We start from the raw sequence: 19,323 nt of genomic DNA on the forward strand, positions 1-19,323 counted from the left end.
ATTCAATTTGACTTTTAATCAAATATTATTTTACATCTGCTCAGAATGTAAACAGGGAGCGTTATGCTGATCATGATTCAACACTTATTCATATTTCAGCTTCAACATCAACATGGACAATTTGAGATGTTAAGATATCAAATTTCAGTTTAAAGCAGCACTTCTCAATCCCAGTCCTCAAGCCTCCTGCTCTGCATGTTTTAGATGTGTCTCTACTCCAGAGCAGCTGATTCTAATGATTGTATGACCATCAAGAGCTGCAGAAGCCTGTTAATCACCCACATGTTCAATCCAGGTGTGTGGCAGAAGGGAAACACCTAAAACATGCAGGCAGGGGGCCTGAGGACTGGAACTGAGAAACACTGGTTTAAAGAAACATCAAGACCTCACAAATCATTTTAAAAAGTAGAAAATGCATGTTTACAGATATAAAAACATTTTTAAAAAATGTAAAACAAAACATTTAAAGAAATAAGTTACAGTCCAGAAAAAAGGAAAGAAACTTTTAAAAAATCCCGAAAATTAAAAAAATTGACATCATGACTTTTAATCTGGAAGACAAAAAATACTTTCTCTGCAACAATGTGATTAATATTCAATGTTTAAAAATGTACTTTTGGTCGTCAGTCGGAGAACGGACTGTGAATGGACAGAAGAGGAGAGGAGCAGTATTTCTAAAGCGTGTGAAAGTTTAGTGGAAGAACAAGGTTGGAAATGCAGCTTCAGGCAGATGTGAGGAGACGGCTCCCTCTAGTGGCAGAACGCCTCACAGCTTCTTCTCCTCAAACAGCTTCTTCCAGGACGGCATGATGTGTTTGTAGACCAGTTCAATCTACCAGAGACACAGAGGCGTTAGGCCCCGCCCACAGAGGCCCCGCCCACAGAGGCCCCGCCCACAGAGGCCCCACACCTTCAGCTCACCTGCTGGGACTTTTTGACTCCGTATCTGAATAGTGTGGCTTGGTGCTCGCTGTTGTGGAACAGGATGTCAAAGGTCACGTCTCGGCCCAGCATGTCCTCGATGGCGGGCTTCACCACCGAGTGGAAGTCTCTGGGGGAGTGCGACCCGTCCAGCATGTTGCTGACCTGCAGACCCAAACGGGGTCAGTCTGGGGCCGCGGACGGCCCAGCGCCACGGCCCCAGCTCTGCTTTACCTTGTATTGACTCCCCAGCAGCTCCAGAGGATCCAGCTTGACCTCTGACCTCAGGGCGCGGCCGAACAGCGGGATCTTTGTGTCGGCGTCTGGCGAATGTTAGCAAATGAAAGCAGAGTAAATCAGCCGGCTCCATTAATGAGAACCAGAGAAATCAACACTGATTCATTCAGACTGGAACTTGCTTTAGGTTTTGACTAGGCCGTTCTAACCCATGGAGGGTGACTCTCTGTGCTGCCCAATAAAATCTTCCTAAAACCGATTTTAGTGAGAAGAGGACGGTAGAAATCATCTAATAAACTTGGGGTTTCTGCAGCTTGAGGAGGAAAACTTTGACTTCCTGAAACATTTTCAGCTTCTTTCAATCAGCAGAAAACAAACAGGAAATGTTTCAGATTAAACATTTTCTACAGAAATCATGGATCTGAAAGCAGCTGACCTCTGCAGGTCAGGTGAGCCACATAGGGAACGCCGTCCCGTTCCCCGAAGTAGATCCCAAAATGAGAGAAGTATTTGTTCCTGGGATATTCCACGATGTCTCCGGGGAAAAGCTTCGGCCGCGAGTTAATCTGGAGAAATCCAGGAAACCAAAACCGTCACCAGGTGGTTCTGTTTGTTCCACATAACCTGGAAACGGTCGGCCTCACAGTAAAGCAGCAGAGGTCAGAGGTCACTCACCTTGCCCATGACTGCGTTGCTCTGCGTCTCGTCCTGCTGTGATTCTGCAGCTCGGAGTCCAACAGAACCTTCCTGCTGCTTTGCATGCGGCGCAGCCATGTGGTGATGATGTCACGGCCCACTGAGCATGCTCACTTCACACCCGCAGCAGCGCCACACCCGGCTCGGCTCGGCTCGGCTCAGCAGAACCTCGGGGTAGAACCTCCGGCCTCCTGCCGGTCCCGGGTCAGCTGAGCCTGGAGTCATCTCTGCTCCATGAGGAGCCAACATGGAGCACCCAGGACCGGCGGGTGTGGGCGGGTCAGGCGGGCCGCCAGGTGTTTCCTCAGCAGAAACAGGAAGTTGTGGTTATTTTCTTAGAGAAACAGAAACAACAAACTGAAGCTGGAAACTCACTTGATCATCTTCAGTTTGTTTTGCATTAAATTCTTCTTCTTGTCACTGAAACAGAACATGGAGGCCCGTCTCCATGGAAACCAGCCTAAACACACACTAGGAAATACAAACATCCATCTGATCAAGTTACAATAAATCAAAGATTTCATTTGGATTTTCAAATAAATCCCTTTTAATGACTTTAAAAATCAAAAAAAGTTGCAGATTTAAAAAGTGTTAATGAAAATGTATTTCTTCCTCCAGGGTTTTTCCTCAAACCTCATTGGTTTTCATCTTCAATATATACATTTGAATGAATGTTTGGTGAACAGATGGAAATGTTTTAACTTTTATTCAGGAGTTTTAACAGAACAAAGGAGCTGCTAACATTTTCAAACTCAAACTGAATCAAACCGACATTTGTAAAGTTGATGTATTAATGAGCTGAAAGTGGCTCCAAACATTTTTCACTGTCTGATTAAAGTTTCACTATTTGGCAGGAAATGACCTGAGCAGACAGGAAGTCAGGCAGCACAGTGAGAAAATCCATCAGTGAATTAAAACACAAAAGTAGGAATCATCTTCAGAAGATCAACATTTGGAGGAAGTTCAGTGTAGAAACATGAAGACTGTTTTCAAGCAGTCAGTGCAGCAGCACACCTGAGTTTCCCTCTGACCTGAGCCTATTTAAATCAGTGCAGAACAGAGTGCAGCTTTACAAGGTTAAGACAATGTTTGTTTTGCTGGGAGGCAGGAAGTTGGCAGGAAGTTGGGAAGCGGTTCCTGTCGGGTCCAGGCACTGCGGTGTTTGAGGAGAAGCGGCTCTGACTTACAGCAGCTGGCCGTCTGAGGAAACATGATGACCTCCAGGGGCCCCAGAGGCCCCGGGCCCCCGGACAACCCCGGCGGCGTGCTTCCTCTGGTGGCGCTTGTAGTTGTCCCAGTGGGCGGTGGCGTAGCCGCAGCGGGCGCAGGCGTGCGGCTTGCGGCCCGTGTGGCGCAGCATGTGGCGCTTCAGGTTCATGCTCTGGTTGCAGCGATGGCCGCAGACGGCACAGCGGAACGGCTTGGCGCCCGAGTGGATGCGCTGGTGGCGCCGCAGGTTGGCCAGGTTGCCGCAGGCGTAGCTGCAGGACACGCAGCGAAACGGCTTCTCGCCCGTGTGAACCCGCAGGTGGCGCCGCAGGTTGTCCAGGTGGGAGGAGGCGTAGGTGCAGTGCGGGCAGCCGTGGGGTTTCTCTGGGGCGGGGCTGCAGGGCGGCGCCCTCTGCCGCCGCTGGGCCCCAGTAGGGTGCACCTGGAACCAGAAGCACCAGGTCAAAGGTCAAACTAGTACCACAGAATATTAGAACAAACAAAACAAATTATGAGACAGAAAAATATCAGCCGGCCAGAAGAACAAGAGACACCAGAGTCTGATCAGAAAAGTTATCTACTAAATTATAATGTTATCGACTAAATGACAATTTAGTTGTCATTTAGTTTACTGTCATCAACTAAATTATCTCATCAACTAAACTAAGTCACAAACTAAACTAAGTCATCAACTAATCCATATCATAAAGGTTTTAATTTATTTTCTTCTGAATGAGGAGAATCGAAGTGGAAGTGACGGACATATTTTGCTCCCAACGTTTCCATATTAGGATTGGAAACAGAAACTGGAACTGAATTATATGATGGTATTTATTTACCAACCTGCAGCCTCAAACCACAGAAGAAGAAATTCAGGGTTCCTGCTCTGACTTGCCCGCTCTTAGAAGACCCATCAGAAAAAGTTACATGATGTAAAGCGTTCAGCTGCTTGCTGTTGCCATGGAAACCCCCAGTGAGAAGTTAAAGCAGGAACTCACCTGTCCAGGTTGGACCTCTGCCCCACCCTCCAGGGTCAGGTCGCACAAGGTTAGGGTTAGTGCCGGTGGGGGGTCCGAGATAGACACAGAGCTAGCGCCAGCACCCCCTGCTGGCTGCAGGTAGGAGCGGTCCTCTGGCGCCCCCAGTGGCAGCTCTGATGACGGCAGAGAGGAAAAACATTTGACGGTTTCTGTTCGACCAGCTGGGGGCCAAAGCCGGCCGCCTAAGCTCTTTCAGGGGCCCACATAAAGAACCACGTCACATTCATCAGTCCCTCCAGTTTGTCATGGGAATTTATGCAAAAATATGAAATTAATAGACAGATGTCTGTAGTTTCTCATGCTAATGCATCGAGAGTTTATTACAAATTGTCAGTGAAATGGTGAAAAGCTAAAGTGATTGAAGCTGGTATTTTTACTGCTCAGCCCAACGTCCTGATCGATACGAGGAGTGATCAATATGAGATCAGAGATATAAAGAATATTAGAAATAAAATTATTATTATTATTATTAATGAAAAGTTACATTTAATGTCAGACATAAATAAAACTTTCTTGAATTATCTCCATAAAAATCAGTGAAAGTCAAACAAATCCTGGAGGAGCTGAAGGGAGACGAGAAGTTTTCATCTTCACTGAATCAGATATGAATATTTTATCAAAGCATTCCTGAACAACCGGCCCTTTAAGAGCATCTGTGATGCAGATATAGCTCAGTGGGAACATAGTTGACCCCAACTGACCCCTACCGATCCCCATCAGCTGATGCAGCTGTGAGGCGTTTCCCTCCGTCAGTTCAGCTTCATTGCTGGCTCCGCCCACAAACTCTCTCACTTCCTCTTCCTCTGATCGCCCAGCATGAAGCAGCTCTGATCCTGAGCGTCTGGCAGCAGGTCCCCCTGTTGCATGATGGGAGATGTAGGACTGGAAGTGTTAAGCTTTACCTTCTCTGCTCTTTGTCCTCCTCCTGGGGTTCCTCTGCTCCTCCTGCGCGTGCATGCGCTGGTGCCTCCGCAGGTTGCCCATGGAGCTGCAGGCGTAGTTGCACTGGGCGCAGCCGTAGGGTTTCTCCCCGGTGTGGGTGCGCAGGTGGCGCTGCAGGTTGACGAGCTGCGCCGAGGCATAGGGGCAGACGGGGCAGCGGTGCGGCTTGCGGCCATCGTGGACGGTCATGTGACGCTTCAGGTGGTTGGAGTAACGCGAGGTGAAGGTGCACAGCGAGCAGGAGAACAGCCTGCAGGGGGCGCCACTCCTCCTGATGGCTCGGGGGGCGGAGCGCCGCTGCTCACAGGTGAGACAGTAAAGCTCCACCCCCAGAGCCAGACCCACACCTGGAGGAAGACGGCAGAGCGAGTGGGACAAAAAATAAGCTTTGTCAAAATTTTAACTTAACTCGAGTAAAATAAAGAAAAATAAATTAAACTAAATTGTAATGAAACATTAAAACTACTAAAACGCAAGATAAAATTTTTTAATGTTATCATTTTAAATAAACTATGCAAAATTTTAATTACATTTACAATTGAAAATAAAAAATAAGCATAAATTAAAAAAAGAAAAGAAAAAAACTATATATATCTCATTGTTCTAAATCTCGTTGTAATCTGTTGATGACAATGACAAAAAAATCTTATCTTATATATAGTTTAATATAAAATATTTCAAAAGTATAACTAAAAATAAAATAAGAGCAAAACATACAAAAAAGAACAAAAAATGACATAAAACAATTAAATGTGAAAATAAATAAAAAAGAACAGAAAGTCCCAACCAGTGAAGTGATTCTGTTACCCAGGCTCAGTCCGCAGGCCTTGCAGCACAGCAGGGTCGGCACGGCGGAGGCTGCTGGTGCTGCGGGCTCCAGAGAGGAGCTCCTGTCGCCATGGAAACCTCCCACCATCCAACTCGTCCCTCCGTCTCTGCTCAGCAGGAAGTCGCTCTCCAGAACCGGGCCGCTCGGGTCGGACCCGACTGCAGACAGGACCCAGAGGTCAGAGGTCAGATTGAGTTCTGGAGGTAAGGAGCTTAGACCAGAGATCTGTGCTGCTGCTGCTCTGCAGTGGAGTGGAACCGGGTCCAGCAGAACCACAGTAAACAGGTCTGGATCTTTACTGGTCAATCCACTGGAAATCTGAGATTCAGAGCTGCCACTGGTCTAACTGGTGTGACTGGTGAGCAGGAAGGATGGGGGGGGGCAGACAAAGGACAGGAAGTGGAGGCAGGAAGCAGAGAGGAGGATGAGATAAGGCGCCCTGAGGAAGAGCAGTAGTCTTCCTCAGTGGCAGATATGGAGGTGGGGGTTCGAGCCTCCAGTCCAGTCAGACCAGTTCAACCAGTCAGACCGGCCTTGATCCCAGCTGAAGCCTCTGGTCTGGAGCAACAGTGGTCCGGTCCGGACCGGTCCGGTCCGGTAGTTCCTCATTGCGCGGAGGGATTTCCGCGGGCGGCGCGGAGCCGCAGGTAGACTCACCTTTGAGCGGCTGCGGGTGGGACTGCTTCCTCCGCGGCATGCTGGAGCCTCTCCGCCCGGGTCCCGCTCCGATCCGTCCGCCAGCCAGCCGGGCAGCCAGCTAACTGCATGTCATCATCACCCTCCTCATCATCATCATCAGCTCCTTCCTCTTCCTCTTCCTCCAACGGACAGCGGCGGCGGAGTCATGGCCGACTACCGCCTGGAGCACAGCCGCAGAAAAGTGCTTAACTTAGTGCAGAACTGTAATAAAAGCAGCTCAGAATGAACTACACTGACGATCAGCAGCAGTTTCACTAACGACTATAAAATAAACACTTTAATAACTTTAACTTTCTCTCACTCTAGCTGTCTCTGCCATTGATCCCCAGCAAGTAGACGGAGCCATTCGGAATTGGAACCAGTTAATTTCCCCTTTAAAAACACGCCTACATTTCGAATTGAAGCCGAAACTAGAACTTGACCCGCGAGGTTCCGGTTCGCTAACAAACTGACCTGAGGTTCGGTACAGGAGCAGCAAGGAGGAAAATCACGATGAAACTTTAAATCCGCTGTTCGCTGCTGTCAAACTCTGCTGACACCGGCGTCTGCGACCCACGTGAGCTCACTCGGCAGCAGGGGATTGTGGGAAATGTAGTTCCCAAGGAGCCTGCTGTTGAATTCGTTCCTCAGGCTGTCTTGCTAAAACGACCATTTCATGGAAACATTTAAGAGATTTAAACACCAACAGAAAGTTTCTCATATACAACTCGTGGGAATGAGAAACTTTCTCACTAAACAAGAACGTTTGTCAAATTATAAAACATAAAACTATTCCTTTTACTTCCTTGTTATTACATGACACTTTATTTACTTACTAGCTTTAGCGGCTACATGCCGCCTTTAATCTGTTCTGAAAGTGAAAGCTCTGGTTTCTGTTGTTGCTAATAACTGTTATGGTAATCTATTTCTTTCTGTTTAGTGTTTAAAAGCTAAGAAGATGCTAATGAATAGATAGTTTACAGATGAAGTATGGAAAAGCTTCAGTTCAACCAACCAAAGCAGTCCATCCATCCATCCATCTTCTTCCGCTTATCCTGGTCGGGTCGCGGGGGTAGCAGCTTCAGAAGGGAGGCCCAGACTTCCCTCTCTCCAGTCTCTTCCAGCTCCTCCGGAGGAATCCCAAGGCCAGCAGAGAGACATAGTCCCTCCAGCGTGTCCTGGGTCTTCCCCGGGGCCTCCTCCCGGTGGGACGTGCCTGGAACACCTCACCAGGGAGGCGTCCAGGAGGCATCCTGACCAGATGCCCGAGCCACCTCAACTGGCCCCTCTCGACGTGAAGGAGCAGTGGCTCTACTCTGAGTTCCTCCTGGATGACTGAGCTTCTCTCTCTAAGGGAGAGCCCAACCACCCTACGGAGAAAACCCATTTCGGCCGCTTGTATCCGTGATCTCTTTCGGTCATGACCCAAAGTTCATGACCATAGATGAGGGTGGGAACGTAGATCGACCGGTAAATCGAGAGCTTCGCTTTTTGGCTCAGCTCTCTCTTCACCACAACGGACCGGTACAGCGCCCGCTTGACGGCAGACGCTGCACCAATCCGCCTGTCGATCTCCTGCTCCCTTCTTCCCCCATTCGTGAACAAGATCCTGAGATACTTGAACTCCTCCACTTGGGGCAGGACACCCCCCCCTGACCCGGAGAAGGCACTCTACCCTTTTCGGCTAAAGCAGTGAGAAACTGTTATCGCCTGCAGCTGTAGAGAGCAGCAGCCATATTGGATGCTGAACTCTCCTGGTGAGCTCCAGAAACATTTCTATTCACAAGAATATAATTACACACTTTGCTTTCTCATAAATATTACAATGATAGTTTTCTAAACATACTTATTCAGGTTAATTTATACATTTCAGTAACTATTCAAAAGAGTTTAACAGAGCGTTTAACAGACTAAACTCAAAATAAAATAAAGAACGTATGAGTTCCTGAGTAAAACTATCCTCACATTTAATTTAAATTACCCAATATAAAAATAAATTTTGATTACTACATATTAAATACTGAGATCATCACAAACAACAAAGTTCTGAAAAACAATTTGAAAAAATTAATTACAGTTAATTAGACATTATTCAGATGTTGAAGCCATTTTTATTTCCTTAAAATAACTGACATGTTTAACATGTTTTATGTTAGTCAGAAAAGACTAGATTAACCATTTCACTCTGTCCTGGAGTTTTCCACTCATTCACTCTCTAACAAATATTAGTTCTTTTCTCTATAAAACATTTGAAGTTTCTCCTCAACGTTTACATCCTGGAAATGAAAACATCAGGTTTCAGTTTTCTGAATTTTATGGAGGAAAAAATCAGTAAGGGTGAGATCTGAGGTGTGCAGGGGAGAGAGATCCGGTCCGGTCCGACCCGTTCCGGTCCGGTTAAAGTCTGAAAACAATCATACTGAACATTCTGTGGATCTACAGCGGAGCGCCTCCAGGCTCTGTCCTCGGCCCTCCAGCTCTTCATCACAAGTCAAACATGACCTCGAACTCGTCGATCCTCTGCCGCGTGTTTCCTTTGCGGATCTTCTTGTAAGACACGGTTTTGTACTTGGACTGGCTGCTGCTTTTCTCCTCGTCATCCATTTCAGCCTTGCTCTTAGGGGAGTTTGGACCTCCTTTACCTTTGCTTCCTTTGTTTTCTGTAACTTCCTGTTTCCTGTCCTCCATAGGCGGCGGCCCGGCGGCGTCCATCAGCCTCTGATGCCTGCAGGAAACAGGAATATTGTCACTTTCTGTCCGTCTATTGGTGGGTAAATCTGAAGTGAAGCCATGTGATCTGGTGTGAGGCTTGTTTTGTTTTCATAGACGGTTTGTGTCACCAGTGTGGAATTTTAATGAGATCTTAATGAATAAAGTCCAGCTTCAATCTTCATTTGGCAGCTCAACGTTACGTAATGCTGCAACAGAAACTAAAGGGGCAGCTTCAAGTTTCACCAGCGGTCTGGGGGAGATTATCTGACCACATGCACCGTCATCAACTGTAGAGCAAATAGAATATCTATGTGAGGATGACTAGCTCTCCAGCGCCCCCTGGTGTAAACCTCGATCTGATATTTCAATAACATTGTGGCTATTTTTTTCATTTCTTTTGCAAATTCTTTGGATTCAAACTTTCTTTAAGTAAAAGTCATCAACTGGACATGTGTTTAAAATATTTTAATAACTAGCAGCATATGAGTGAAGTCTAATTTCAGACATTTTAGTGATATTGTTGTTTTTGATACTGATTACAGTCTGCAGTGAAATCAGGGTCAATGTTTCTAAGCCCATTTCAGCTGCAGCCTGCTCTCAGAAGACAGTTAAACTCCGTAAATCTCTCTAGAAATTATTACGCGACTGTGACGTCAGCCGTCCGTTAGACACGTAGTAGAATTAGCTTGTAATGACCTTCCGTGGCCACAGGCGTCGCCATTTCACACCGAATAGAAGCTTTAGCAGGATTCAGAGCAAAAGAGATTTAAAGTTTTTACCTTCAGGTGAAACGAGTCTGCAGGTTCAGTCCGCTGCTGGGAAACCCGCTGCTGGATCTGGCTGGAAGTCCCAGTGCTCCCAGTGCTCCCAGTGCTCCCAGTCTTTGTTGCTGCTCGGTGGTGTGAGATAATGTTCCCACAGAGGAGGATCTGGCTCTCTTTCTGCTTTAGAGGTTCAGCAAGAGATGGAGTGAAGCTTTTAGAGCGATCCGTTTCCTCGTTTGCATTTGTTCCTTTTTCCATCGTTTCTTTGTTTTCTCCAGGTTTGTGATGTAATCCTCTCTGCTTCCTGTTTTCTTTCTCCTTGGTTCTAATTTTCCTCAGCCTCAGAGCAGAATAAGGAGAGTCGTTAACAGACACGTTGTCCTGTTCATGTTTTCACAGCGTCAAATCCATCCATGTGCATCATCTGAAAACCTTCAGCTGGAAGTAAAACAGTCTGGATAAAAATTCACTGATCCAACATTTCAAACTGTTAAAAAGATTCAGTCTAGATTACATTTTTGAGACTAGATGAAAATCATGATCAGTGTTTATGAAAAAGGATTTTAGCTCCAGCTGGGCAACTTCAGCACCGCCTCACATTGTCCACCAGATGGCGGCGTTACATGAGGAAGTGGTGACGTCATCACACCAGTTTCCTTCAGGTCAGATCAGCAGAACATCCCTCTGATGAATTTCTGAATATTTTAACTGCTATGACTCATCTAGAGCTTCATTCAGCCATTTATTATTAATATTAATATTTGGAGCTGAACTGAGGAAACGTTACCAAACAAACTCTTTAGTTTTTCCATCTGGACCTCCAGGTCTCACAGAACAAACTCTATTGGTTCTGTTAGTCAGTGGCAGATCAAACTGGTTCTGTTGTGTATAAATGGATATTATTTGGTGTTTGTATTTTTAGGTGGTGACTGAAGTACTCAGCCTTAACCCGGTCAGTACCAGCACTCCACTGGTCCCAGTGTTACCAGTTAGAGCAGCATGTGGCTCTGAAATGTGAGCTAAAAGCAGAGTTGTGTTGTGTCAGGTTTTCCTCCTGCAGCTATAAATAGAGCAGAGATCTGCTCTGGGTGTGATGGGCGGCGAGGTGTTGATGGACTGGGAGAGTTTGGAGCCTGAAGCTCAGTCAGACGCTGTGAGGCTGAAAACCTGAAAACCTGCAGGATTTTCAGGCTCATGTCAGTTTCATCAGGAGGCTGAATGTGAATCTCCTGGATCTCCATCAAACTAACATCCACTAAACTGTTTCCTCCTTTTCAGGCAAATTTCAGGCACTGCTCCAAAAAATGAAAAATGCAAGTGACTGTTTCTATGAATATTTATTAAAACAATGAAATTAAAGCAGGAAAATATTCCTTCTGTCACTACTTTATATATGCACTAAATGGGTTTGATAATGGTTTTAAATTTCACACAGGTGCAAAAAAAGAGAAAAGAATGAAATACTTTAAATAATCTCATTGGTAACATCATGTGCAAATATTTCCTCCTAATCTGAATATGTCAATACTGATTATCACTGCTCAGAAAGGACAGCAGCATAAATGAACACTGTAATACCTCCAGGTGGCCAGTAGGTGGTGACGGTAATTCAGAGCCGCAGAGGAAGTCCAGTCCAAGCGGTTCCAGTAGGTTAGTGTTGTCCAACCTGGTTCCCGTCCCAAACAAAAAACACCAAACTGTTGTTTTTGGCGGCAGAGCTGCGAACTCAAAGCTCTCATTCTTCACATCCCAAGACTCTTCTCCGGGCCTTGGCTCCCTGCTGCTCCCTCCAGGCACAGAGGACTTCGTCATCCTCGGCCTCCGCGGCGGCCCGAGCCCGGATCCTGCGTCTGGTTTGAGCAATGAAAGCCTCAACGTCCTCGTCCTCGTCCTCCTCCTCCTCCTCGCTGCTGGCGTCCCGCCTCCCTGCGGCTTCGCTGCCGTCGTACCGTGAGCGATGAGCGAATCTCCGGTGGAGCGAAACGCCGTCCGTCCCGTCCTCGCTGGACCGACCCGCTCGTCTGTGGGACTGTGTGAACCCGTTGCAGGAGCATTCAGCTTCTTTGCCGAACCTCGGCCGATATCTGGAAGTCACTCCGAATGCTTCCTCGTCGTCTTCTTCAGCAGCAAACGGGCCTCTGTGATCAGAGAAGTCAAACTGGGAGGCGGAGGCGTCCAGATCGTCGTAGGGATCCTGAGACGGATCAGCCTCAGCAGCTGAGGTCAGTTTGCCTGGAGGAGGTCTCACACTTCTCAGCCAGTCGTCAATGCTGGTGTTCTGGTCTTTCTCTATCACTGGGTTGAGATTTAGGCAGCCGGAAAGACCGTAGCTTCTTTTGGGTTTCTCCTTTTTCTTTGTTTCTTCGAGAAACTCTTCCTCTTTCCTCATCCTGTCCTGCTCCTCATCCTCATCTTCCTTTAGTTTCTTTTTCTTGTACAGCGTGCTGCGTTTGTTGTCTTCCAGGATCTTTTTCTTCTCATAGGTTTCCCCTTTCTCCCTCATTTCAGACCTGATCTCCTTCTCTATGGCGTCCAGTTTGCCCAGGTTGACCTGGTCTTGGAAGAGGCTGAAGAGAGGAACGCTGGTCGTGGTGATCTTGGTTTTCTTGGAGCCCAGAGCGGAGCGTTGCCCACTCAGACCGGACATGCTGCTGCCACCGGAGAGGACAGATGTTGCTCTGCCGTGGGCCTTTGATAGAGTGCTGGAGTAGGACGCCCAGCTGACCCTGTCGTCCTCCGCACCGCGGCCTGCTACCATGTTAGGCGCTGCTCCAAAGCTGAGCTCGGATCCAGCACATGATGAAGGAGGCAGGCTCAGTTCGCTCTGCTTCTGCTTGATCGTTTCAGTCACTACGTTGGCGATCCAGTTCTGAATGCTGGTGAGGTTGACCATGGGCTCACCTGCAGGCCCTGGCACAGCTGGGACTGGGAGGACTGGGGGCAGGGCTTGGCTGGCGGACTGAGTGGATCTTGCACTCCGACGTTGTGAAACAGTGGATATGGTGGATGACCTGCCACTCAGCATGGACATGTTGTCGTCATTGGCAACACTGGGCGGGCCGGTGACTCCAGCTCCTGCCCAGAAGGCGGACAGAGGAATCGTCCCGCCGCTGACGCAGCTTTCTGAATCCCATCCACACATGGACTGACTCTCCTCCAAGGTTTTCTTAGAGCGCTCCAGAATCACTTCACGTCTCTGCCTCCGTTTGATGGTTGCCGAGTCGTCGCCGCGGCTGAGTTCCAGGATCTCCTCCGTGTTTTCCTCACCGAGGCGTTTCTGTTGCCGCAGTTTCCAGGCCTGGTATGCCGTCAGATTGACATCCTGGAAGGACGGAGTCTTACTTTCTTCCTCTCCATCAGTAGCTGAACTTTTCTCTCCGTCCTCTCGGTCTTTTTTGTTCCAGCCGAACTGGATCCTCTTGATGCGCCAGCGCTCCAAAGGCGTCATCTTCTCCTTATTCTTTTGGCAAAAGTTGTACATGGAGCTGGTGTCAGAGAGGATGCTTTCAACCTCAGCATCAATGTTTGTGTTTCCGCCCTCCGTCCTCGTGCTCTCGGTACCTTCGTGGTCCTCCGTCTTGCGGTAGCGAGCCGCGGCTTGTTCCTCGATCTCTTTGAGTCGCTGCTTCCAGAGGTCAGAGTAACTGGTGCAGCTGGAGGTGGACATGGTGTTCGAGGAGGGCCTCTTGTTCCTGTGCCTTAGTCTCTCTTTGACAGCTCGGACGTCCTCGCTAGTGACGCTCTCCCTGTCGTCTTCCTGTCTCGCTGCCTTGGGATGGCCGGCGCTGATGGATTCCTCCTCGCCGTGGAGCTGGGCCTCCCACCACTCCTCGCTCTGGTACTTTTCATTTCTGCGCTGCCACTCGCGGATCATGCTGTCCAGGCCGTCGTCGTCATCTTCGGCTCCGTCCTCCGTGGCCGTTTGACCCGGCAGGTCGATCTCCCGGTGATCCAGTTCCTGATCGCCATTGTGGAGTGGCCCGTTTCGTAGCGCCGCAGCCGCCGCTGAAGAAGCGATGCTGGTCATCACGCTCTCTCTATCTTCCTCTTCCTCCATCATGATGGACTGCGCCTTCACCTTCACCACGCTCCGCTCTTCCTCCCCATCTGTCTCTTCATCATCATCACCCCTTTCCTCACCGAAGATACGTGCGCGGGCGTCGATCACAGAGCACTGGCTGAGCGTTTCGTCGTCGTCGTCGCGTTCCTCCATCAGCGTCTCGTTGAACTCTCTCAGCTGCTTCAGGAAGCCTTCGTTGGGGTTGATGGCCCGTTTCTTCCTGATGGTGGTCAGCGCCTCCATGATCGTCATGTTCTGGAAGATCATCAGGTAGGACGCCACCAGAATGGCCGACCGGCTGACGCCCATCATGGACACAACCAGAACTTTTCCTGCAAAACAAACAGATTGTGAGTGAGTCTGGGCTTTAGAGAACAGAGAATGGTTTAGTTGTAGAAAAAGAAAAACAGCCTCTGAAATGTTGCGGCCTGCAGCGAACTGGAGGCTGATGATCCTGAGGGAAAACTCATGAATAACTACAGTGGACATTATCATCATTTTTCCAGGAACTATGATCTGCGGGCTCATAAAACATTCCCAGAAACCAAGTGAGAGATTAAAAATCTGCTATTCTGGTTCTGTTAGTGCGTCAGTGACGGCTGCTGCTCAGGGACACTCAGAGAAAACTCTGCTTTCAGCTCAAAGGAATGAAACGAGTCTTTGTGTTACAGGCTTCAGGGACAAACATGATGAATGAGTGAATCGAGTTCATCAGTAATCCTCAAAACACCTCAGAACCAACGAACCAAACATCTGAGGAGTTTGTTGAGGCTTTTCAGACCAGAATCAGGGAAAGTAAGAGAAGTGATGAACTTTAAGGGCAACAAAGACAGTTTTGTTTCAGACAGTCAAGTTCTGCAAGGAAGAGGAGAAAGAAGCAGCTGATGATGAGGATAATGATGAGGAAGATGAGGCTTCAAACCGCAGGAGAAAGGAAAGAGACCCTATTGGCCGACAGACCAACCAATGAGGAGCAAGGACTCTGGCAGAGAGTCTGCAGGTTCAATGAAGAACATCCAACGGAACCAACCTCTAACCCAACTGGACCCAGGAGTCAGGTTCATGTTCTGGTTCTGGTCCAAACTGACCTTTGTGTGTGAGCAGAGCCTCGTCCAGGAACTCTGCGGCGGGCCTGAAGTGTGCGGCAATGTCGGCGTCGGGGAAGTCGTCCAGCTCGATTCCTCGGTACTGGATGTCCATGTTGGCGTAGAAGGCCTGGCCGGTGTAGACGCCGGTACCGTGGGCCGTGTTCAGGATGTGCGTGATGCCCATTCTCTTCAGACGGGCCTTGTTGACCGCAACGGATCTGAAACGGAAGCACAACTCTTGGGTGCTGATGTGGAAGCTGATGAAATGACGAGGCTCTGCACTCACTTCTCGCCGATGAGGATGTTGGGCCAGACTTCGTCCACCGGGTTGGCGGGCGCCTCCAGCCGGTCCTGGACCATGGCCCTCTGGATGTCCAGCACGCAGGGCGTGTTGTAGGGGCTGCGGTCGTCCAGCATGTCTCGGACCCGGTTGTACAGGTCCTCCACCATCAGCTGCTCCGCGGACTCCAGCATGGACTCCGGGACCGACTCGGGGCGGGCGGCATGGGGCGGCAGCTCTGGGGAGGAGTGGCCGGTTAGACAACCGAGGAAACGACCTTTAGTCGCAAAAAGTCATTCAGTTTTTAGGTGGAAATGCTGAAACCTGGAGTGAAAAACGAGTCAGTGACTGAACACAGTAAGAGATGAAAGAAAAATGTGCGTCCACACAAGAAGAAAATGATGCAGTAGGTCAGCCGGGCCAGTCGGTGGCGCTGGAACGCTGCCAGAGAACGGCAGCCTTGCACGATTGGTCCGTGGTTAAAATTTACGTTTGTTTTACCAACATTTGACGGGTTTTCAGTGTTCAGAGGATCAATGTCGGCACATTGGAATAAAATACTGAATTCAGTTTAGACTTTTATTCTGAAATGTCTAGAATCTGTTTATGGTGACATCATCAATGTTTAGTCACTGGTAACCAAGAGGAAATACAGAATCCCAGAACAAATTCAGGATTTAAAATGACCAAAAACAAACACAGCAAAGCACTATGTCTGTACTTTGACTAGGCCATACTTGTTTGGTCTGCTGATGACCCAGTTTGGACCAAAGCTCCTCCTTCAGAGGAGAGGAAGGTTGGCTGAGTCCGCCATGTTCCCTGCACTGCCACCACCAAGATGGCAGCTGGCTTTCCACCCCACATGGAGCTGCAGGCTCAGAATCAGGTTCTGGTTCTGGGTTCTGGATCAGGTTCGGATTCTGACTTTTTATGTTTTTGATCAAACGTTTTTGCATTAGGATGACGTAGATTTTTTTGTTTAGTTGAATTTGCTAATCTGATCACATGACCAACAGGATGTTGCTGCTGGCAAAGAAGACAAAGACAGGAAGTGAAAGGAGGAAAAGCCGCCATGTTTGTTACTGACTGATCATGTGAACAAACTTTTTCACATTAATTGAAGTTCAGCAGTGATAATAAAAGATGTGAATTTGGTTCTTGGTTCAGAAACAGATCTGAACTCTGAATGTTGATCTGTTGGACTGCATGGTTAGCATGTTAGCGTGTTAGCGATAGCCATGCGGCCCAGAGGGAGGGAAAGCTCTCCGGCTGTCCTCCTGTTTCTGGAGATGGAACAAGAATCGTCCATTAAGCTGAGAGACCGACCATTACTGTCACTCTGCTGCTGCGCTAACCGGGCCGCCGCCTTCACCGTCTCCATGACGATGAGCAGAACCGTCTGTCCTTGTCTGACCCTGAAGCTTCTCAGCTTCGTAACGCTTTAGGGGAAACCCGTCTCCATGGAAACCTGGAGCCGGACTTGGAGCTGCAGGTCCGGCTCCAGGTCCAACATGGCCTCTGCTGGACAAGGAGCTCAGGACTTGGAGACAGAAAGGCAACATGGTGGTGGCAGCATCATGCTGTGGGGATGGTGCTAAATATATGAGAGCAGCTGAGAAGGTCAAGGCCGGAGGAACAAACATCCAGCCTCCACTAAGGCCTAGTCAAAGTCCAGACCCACATGTGGACTTTGACTAGGCTGTGTCAGTTCCCTCTCACCTTCGCTGATGATCTTCTTGGCAGCGACGGCTGACGACAGATGGATGGGCTCCATGACGATGGAGGAGGCGTCAGAGAACCTGGAGGTCAGGGAGGTCATGGAGAAGCTGGGAGAGGAAGAGGAGGAGGAAGAAGATGAAGTCAGTCTGGAAAAACAAATCTGGTCCTGAGAGAATCTGAGGAGTTGAGGAGGAAAAGATTCAACCTGAAAAACTTCAGATTTCTGCAGAATTGTTATTATTCTTATTCATCGACACCTGGACTTCCTGCCGTTACCTAGGAGACGGGCAGCGCAGGTAACGAGCCTGAACTCCTCGCACCTCCTCCTCTTCATCATGGACCGCCTGGTCGCTGCGCTCCTCGCTTTCATTGGCTGTCTCCATGGTAACCAGGACCCGCCCTATCAAAACTGTTGACAGGAAAATGAGTTGATGACGTCAGCTGCTCCTTTTCCTTCCTGGAGCTCAAATTTAATTTCTTAAGACCCTAAATTATTATTTAATCCGGCAAAATTAAATGAATCATTTAATTTATTTATAGTTATTAACAGACAAACACAAGATAATAAATACAGAACTATATAAAGCAACAACATTATTTTATCATATATTTTTATATAAACAAGAGAAATGAAATAAAGTATTTATAAACAGAATAAATTAAATCATTTTCAAACTACAACTAAAAAATTAATTTAAAAAATACAAAAATTTAATTCAAAATAAACATTAAACACAATAAAGAAATGAAAACTAACAAGAATTTGATAAGCCCGGGTCATCCGAACCTTTCCCTCTGGTTCCGATTGGACCGCTGATGGTCCGGTCCCAATTCAGACCGAGCAGAACCAGAACCGGTCTCCCTGTTCAACGAAGTGCTTTTTGGACCAGACCCGGCCTAAGTTCTGGTCGTGTTTGTCCTTCCAGAGTTATTTTAAGCTGCTGACAGCTGCAGACCCGACAGCAGAACCAGGCCTGAAACCAGCAACTGACCTCAGAACCAGAACCAGAACCAGAACCAGAGGGACAACAGGTGACGCTTCACCTGACTGTGTGTGTGTGTGTGTGTGGAGGGGTGTGTGTGTTTGTGAGTGTTTCTCACCTGCGGTGGACCGGAGTTGCTCCTCAGGCCGAACCGAACCGAACCCCCTCTGACTTTGCGGCCCAAATTAGCCGCGCTGCTCTTCCTCCTCCTCCTCCTCTTCCTCAGAAAGTCGACACCAGCAGCTGTGTGTCGTCACTTCCTGGCTCCTGGCGCTGATTTCGGGGTTCCGAAAGGAAGGAAGAAACCTTCAACTAATCCCGATTACAATCCAGATTAAAACCAGAAAGTGGATGTAGAGTTTCTGCTTTAGTTTGGCTTCATGGCAGCAGCTGGAAGAAGATTTGATAATTATCAGAATGAGTGAGTTTCCCCTGCAGGGTCTTTAGTGGCTCTGGGTCCCTAATGGCAGCAGGCTGACAGGAAGGGGAAGAAGAGGGAGGAAGACATGCGGCAAACATCACCGGTCCGGGAATCGAACTCAAGGCCTCCAAATGTGGGTCGCCCTGTCCACTACGCCACCGCGTCAAGCCCTAGTTTTATTAGTTCTAATGGTTCTTTTCCTGTCAGAATGTAAATTCACGGTTTCCAAACAGATTATTCACCTTTTTATTTTCCTTTCAGAGGTCATTTTATCTTTCTGTCCTAAAAACAGATTAAATTTTCATCATCAATTATTGTCATAAGAACGAAGGAAATCTCTCACCAAGACAGAAAAATATTTTATTGTCATTAATTTTGGTTTGTTGATGTAAATTTAAAAGCATCTAATGGATTTTTTAAAATGTTAATTTTTTCTTAATGATACCCATCAAAATATTTTATTACACTAGTTACATTCATGCAATACAATTTATTAAATACATGTAATAAATATATGTATTTATTATATTTGATGTTTTTCCACTGAAAGTTCCAATTTTCATCATTGATCTGATTTTCAAAGAAACTCTGATTAATAATTAATAACAGGTTAATAATCTGTTTCTGTTCCATCAAAACATCGATGCTGAATGAAAATATTTAGATTGATTATCAGATTAATAATCTGAAACCTGGAAACAAACTCGGGATGGATTTTACACTAAAAAGGTATTTTGATAACTT

The 19,323-nt window shown here is 47.6% G+C and overlaps 3 protein-coding genes across 8 annotated transcripts; all 3 read right to left on the bottom strand.

The window, feature by feature from the left end:
- Positions 1 to 3: 3 nt before the first annotated feature.
- On the bottom strand, positions 4 to 2,390 carry plaat1l (phospholipase A and acyltransferase 1-like). Its single transcript, XM_044109353.1, has 5 exons — positions 1,834 to 2,390; positions 1,595 to 1,724; positions 1,156 to 1,244; positions 922 to 1,086; positions 4 to 832 (listed from the first exon to the last, which is right to left on the bottom strand). The coding sequence occupies exons 1-5, from the start codon at positions 1,930 to 1,932 to the stop codon at positions 767 to 769; spliced, it is 549 nt and encodes a 182-aa protein (XP_043965288.1). The 5' UTR covers positions 1,933 to 2,390; the 3' UTR covers positions 4 to 766.
- A 154-nt stretch (positions 2,391 to 2,544) lies between these two features.
- LOC122826946 (zinc finger protein 513) lies at positions 2,545 to 7,196 on the bottom strand. 3 transcript variants are annotated; one of them, XM_044109349.1, is made up of 6 exons: positions 7,027 to 7,196; positions 6,532 to 6,733; positions 5,853 to 6,032; positions 5,006 to 5,392; positions 4,062 to 4,216; positions 2,545 to 3,505 (listed from the first exon to the last, which is right to left on the bottom strand). In XM_044109349.1, the coding sequence occupies exons 2-6, from the start codon at positions 6,569 to 6,571 to the stop codon at positions 3,038 to 3,040; spliced, it is 1,230 nt and encodes a 409-aa protein (XP_043965284.1). In that variant the 5' UTR covers positions 6,572 to 6,733; positions 7,027 to 7,196; the 3' UTR covers positions 2,545 to 3,037. The 3 variants fall into 3 exon arrangements, with proteins under 3 accessions (XP_043965284.1, XP_043965286.1, XP_043965287.1); XM_044109351.1 differs by having other exon boundaries at positions 6,532 to 6,774; positions 7,027 to 7,179; XM_044109352.1 differs by lacking the exon at positions 7,027 to 7,196 and adding an exon at positions 6,875 to 7,003 and having other exon boundaries at positions 6,532 to 6,774.
- A 1,510-nt stretch (positions 7,197 to 8,706) lies between these two features.
- Positions 8,707 to 18,493, bottom strand: dusp27 (dual specificity phosphatase 27). 4 transcript variants are annotated; one of them, XR_006369904.1, is made up of 8 exons: positions 18,277 to 18,493; positions 17,452 to 17,584; positions 17,176 to 17,282; positions 15,463 to 15,694; positions 15,177 to 15,394; positions 11,607 to 14,420; positions 10,044 to 10,466; positions 8,707 to 9,277 (listed from the first exon to the last, which is right to left on the bottom strand). XR_006369904.1 is itself a non-coding variant. In XM_044109354.1 (6 exons), exons 2-6 carry the CDS (start codon positions 17,556 to 17,558, stop codon positions 11,764 to 11,766), a joined length of 3,321 nt encoding a protein of 1,106 aa, XP_043965289.1. In that variant the 5' UTR covers positions 17,559 to 17,584; positions 18,277 to 18,493; the 3' UTR covers positions 11,351 to 11,763. The 4 variants fall into 4 exon arrangements, 3 of the variants coding, with proteins under 3 accessions (XP_043965289.1, XP_043965290.1, XP_043965291.1); XM_044109354.1 differs by lacking the exons at positions 8,707 to 9,277; positions 10,044 to 10,466 and having other exon boundaries at positions 11,351 to 14,420; XM_044109355.1 differs by lacking the exons at positions 8,707 to 9,277; positions 10,044 to 10,466; positions 18,277 to 18,493 and adding an exon at positions 17,933 to 18,246 and having other exon boundaries at positions 11,351 to 14,420.
- Positions 18,494 to 19,323: the final 830 nt, after the last annotated feature.

This window comes from Gambusia affinis, linkage group LG24 (assembly GCF_019740435.1).
Source record: "Gambusia affinis linkage group LG24, SWU_Gaff_1.0, whole genome shotgun sequence".
NCBI classification, from domain to species: domain Eukaryota; kingdom Metazoa; phylum Chordata; class Actinopteri; order Cyprinodontiformes; family Poeciliidae; genus Gambusia; species Gambusia affinis.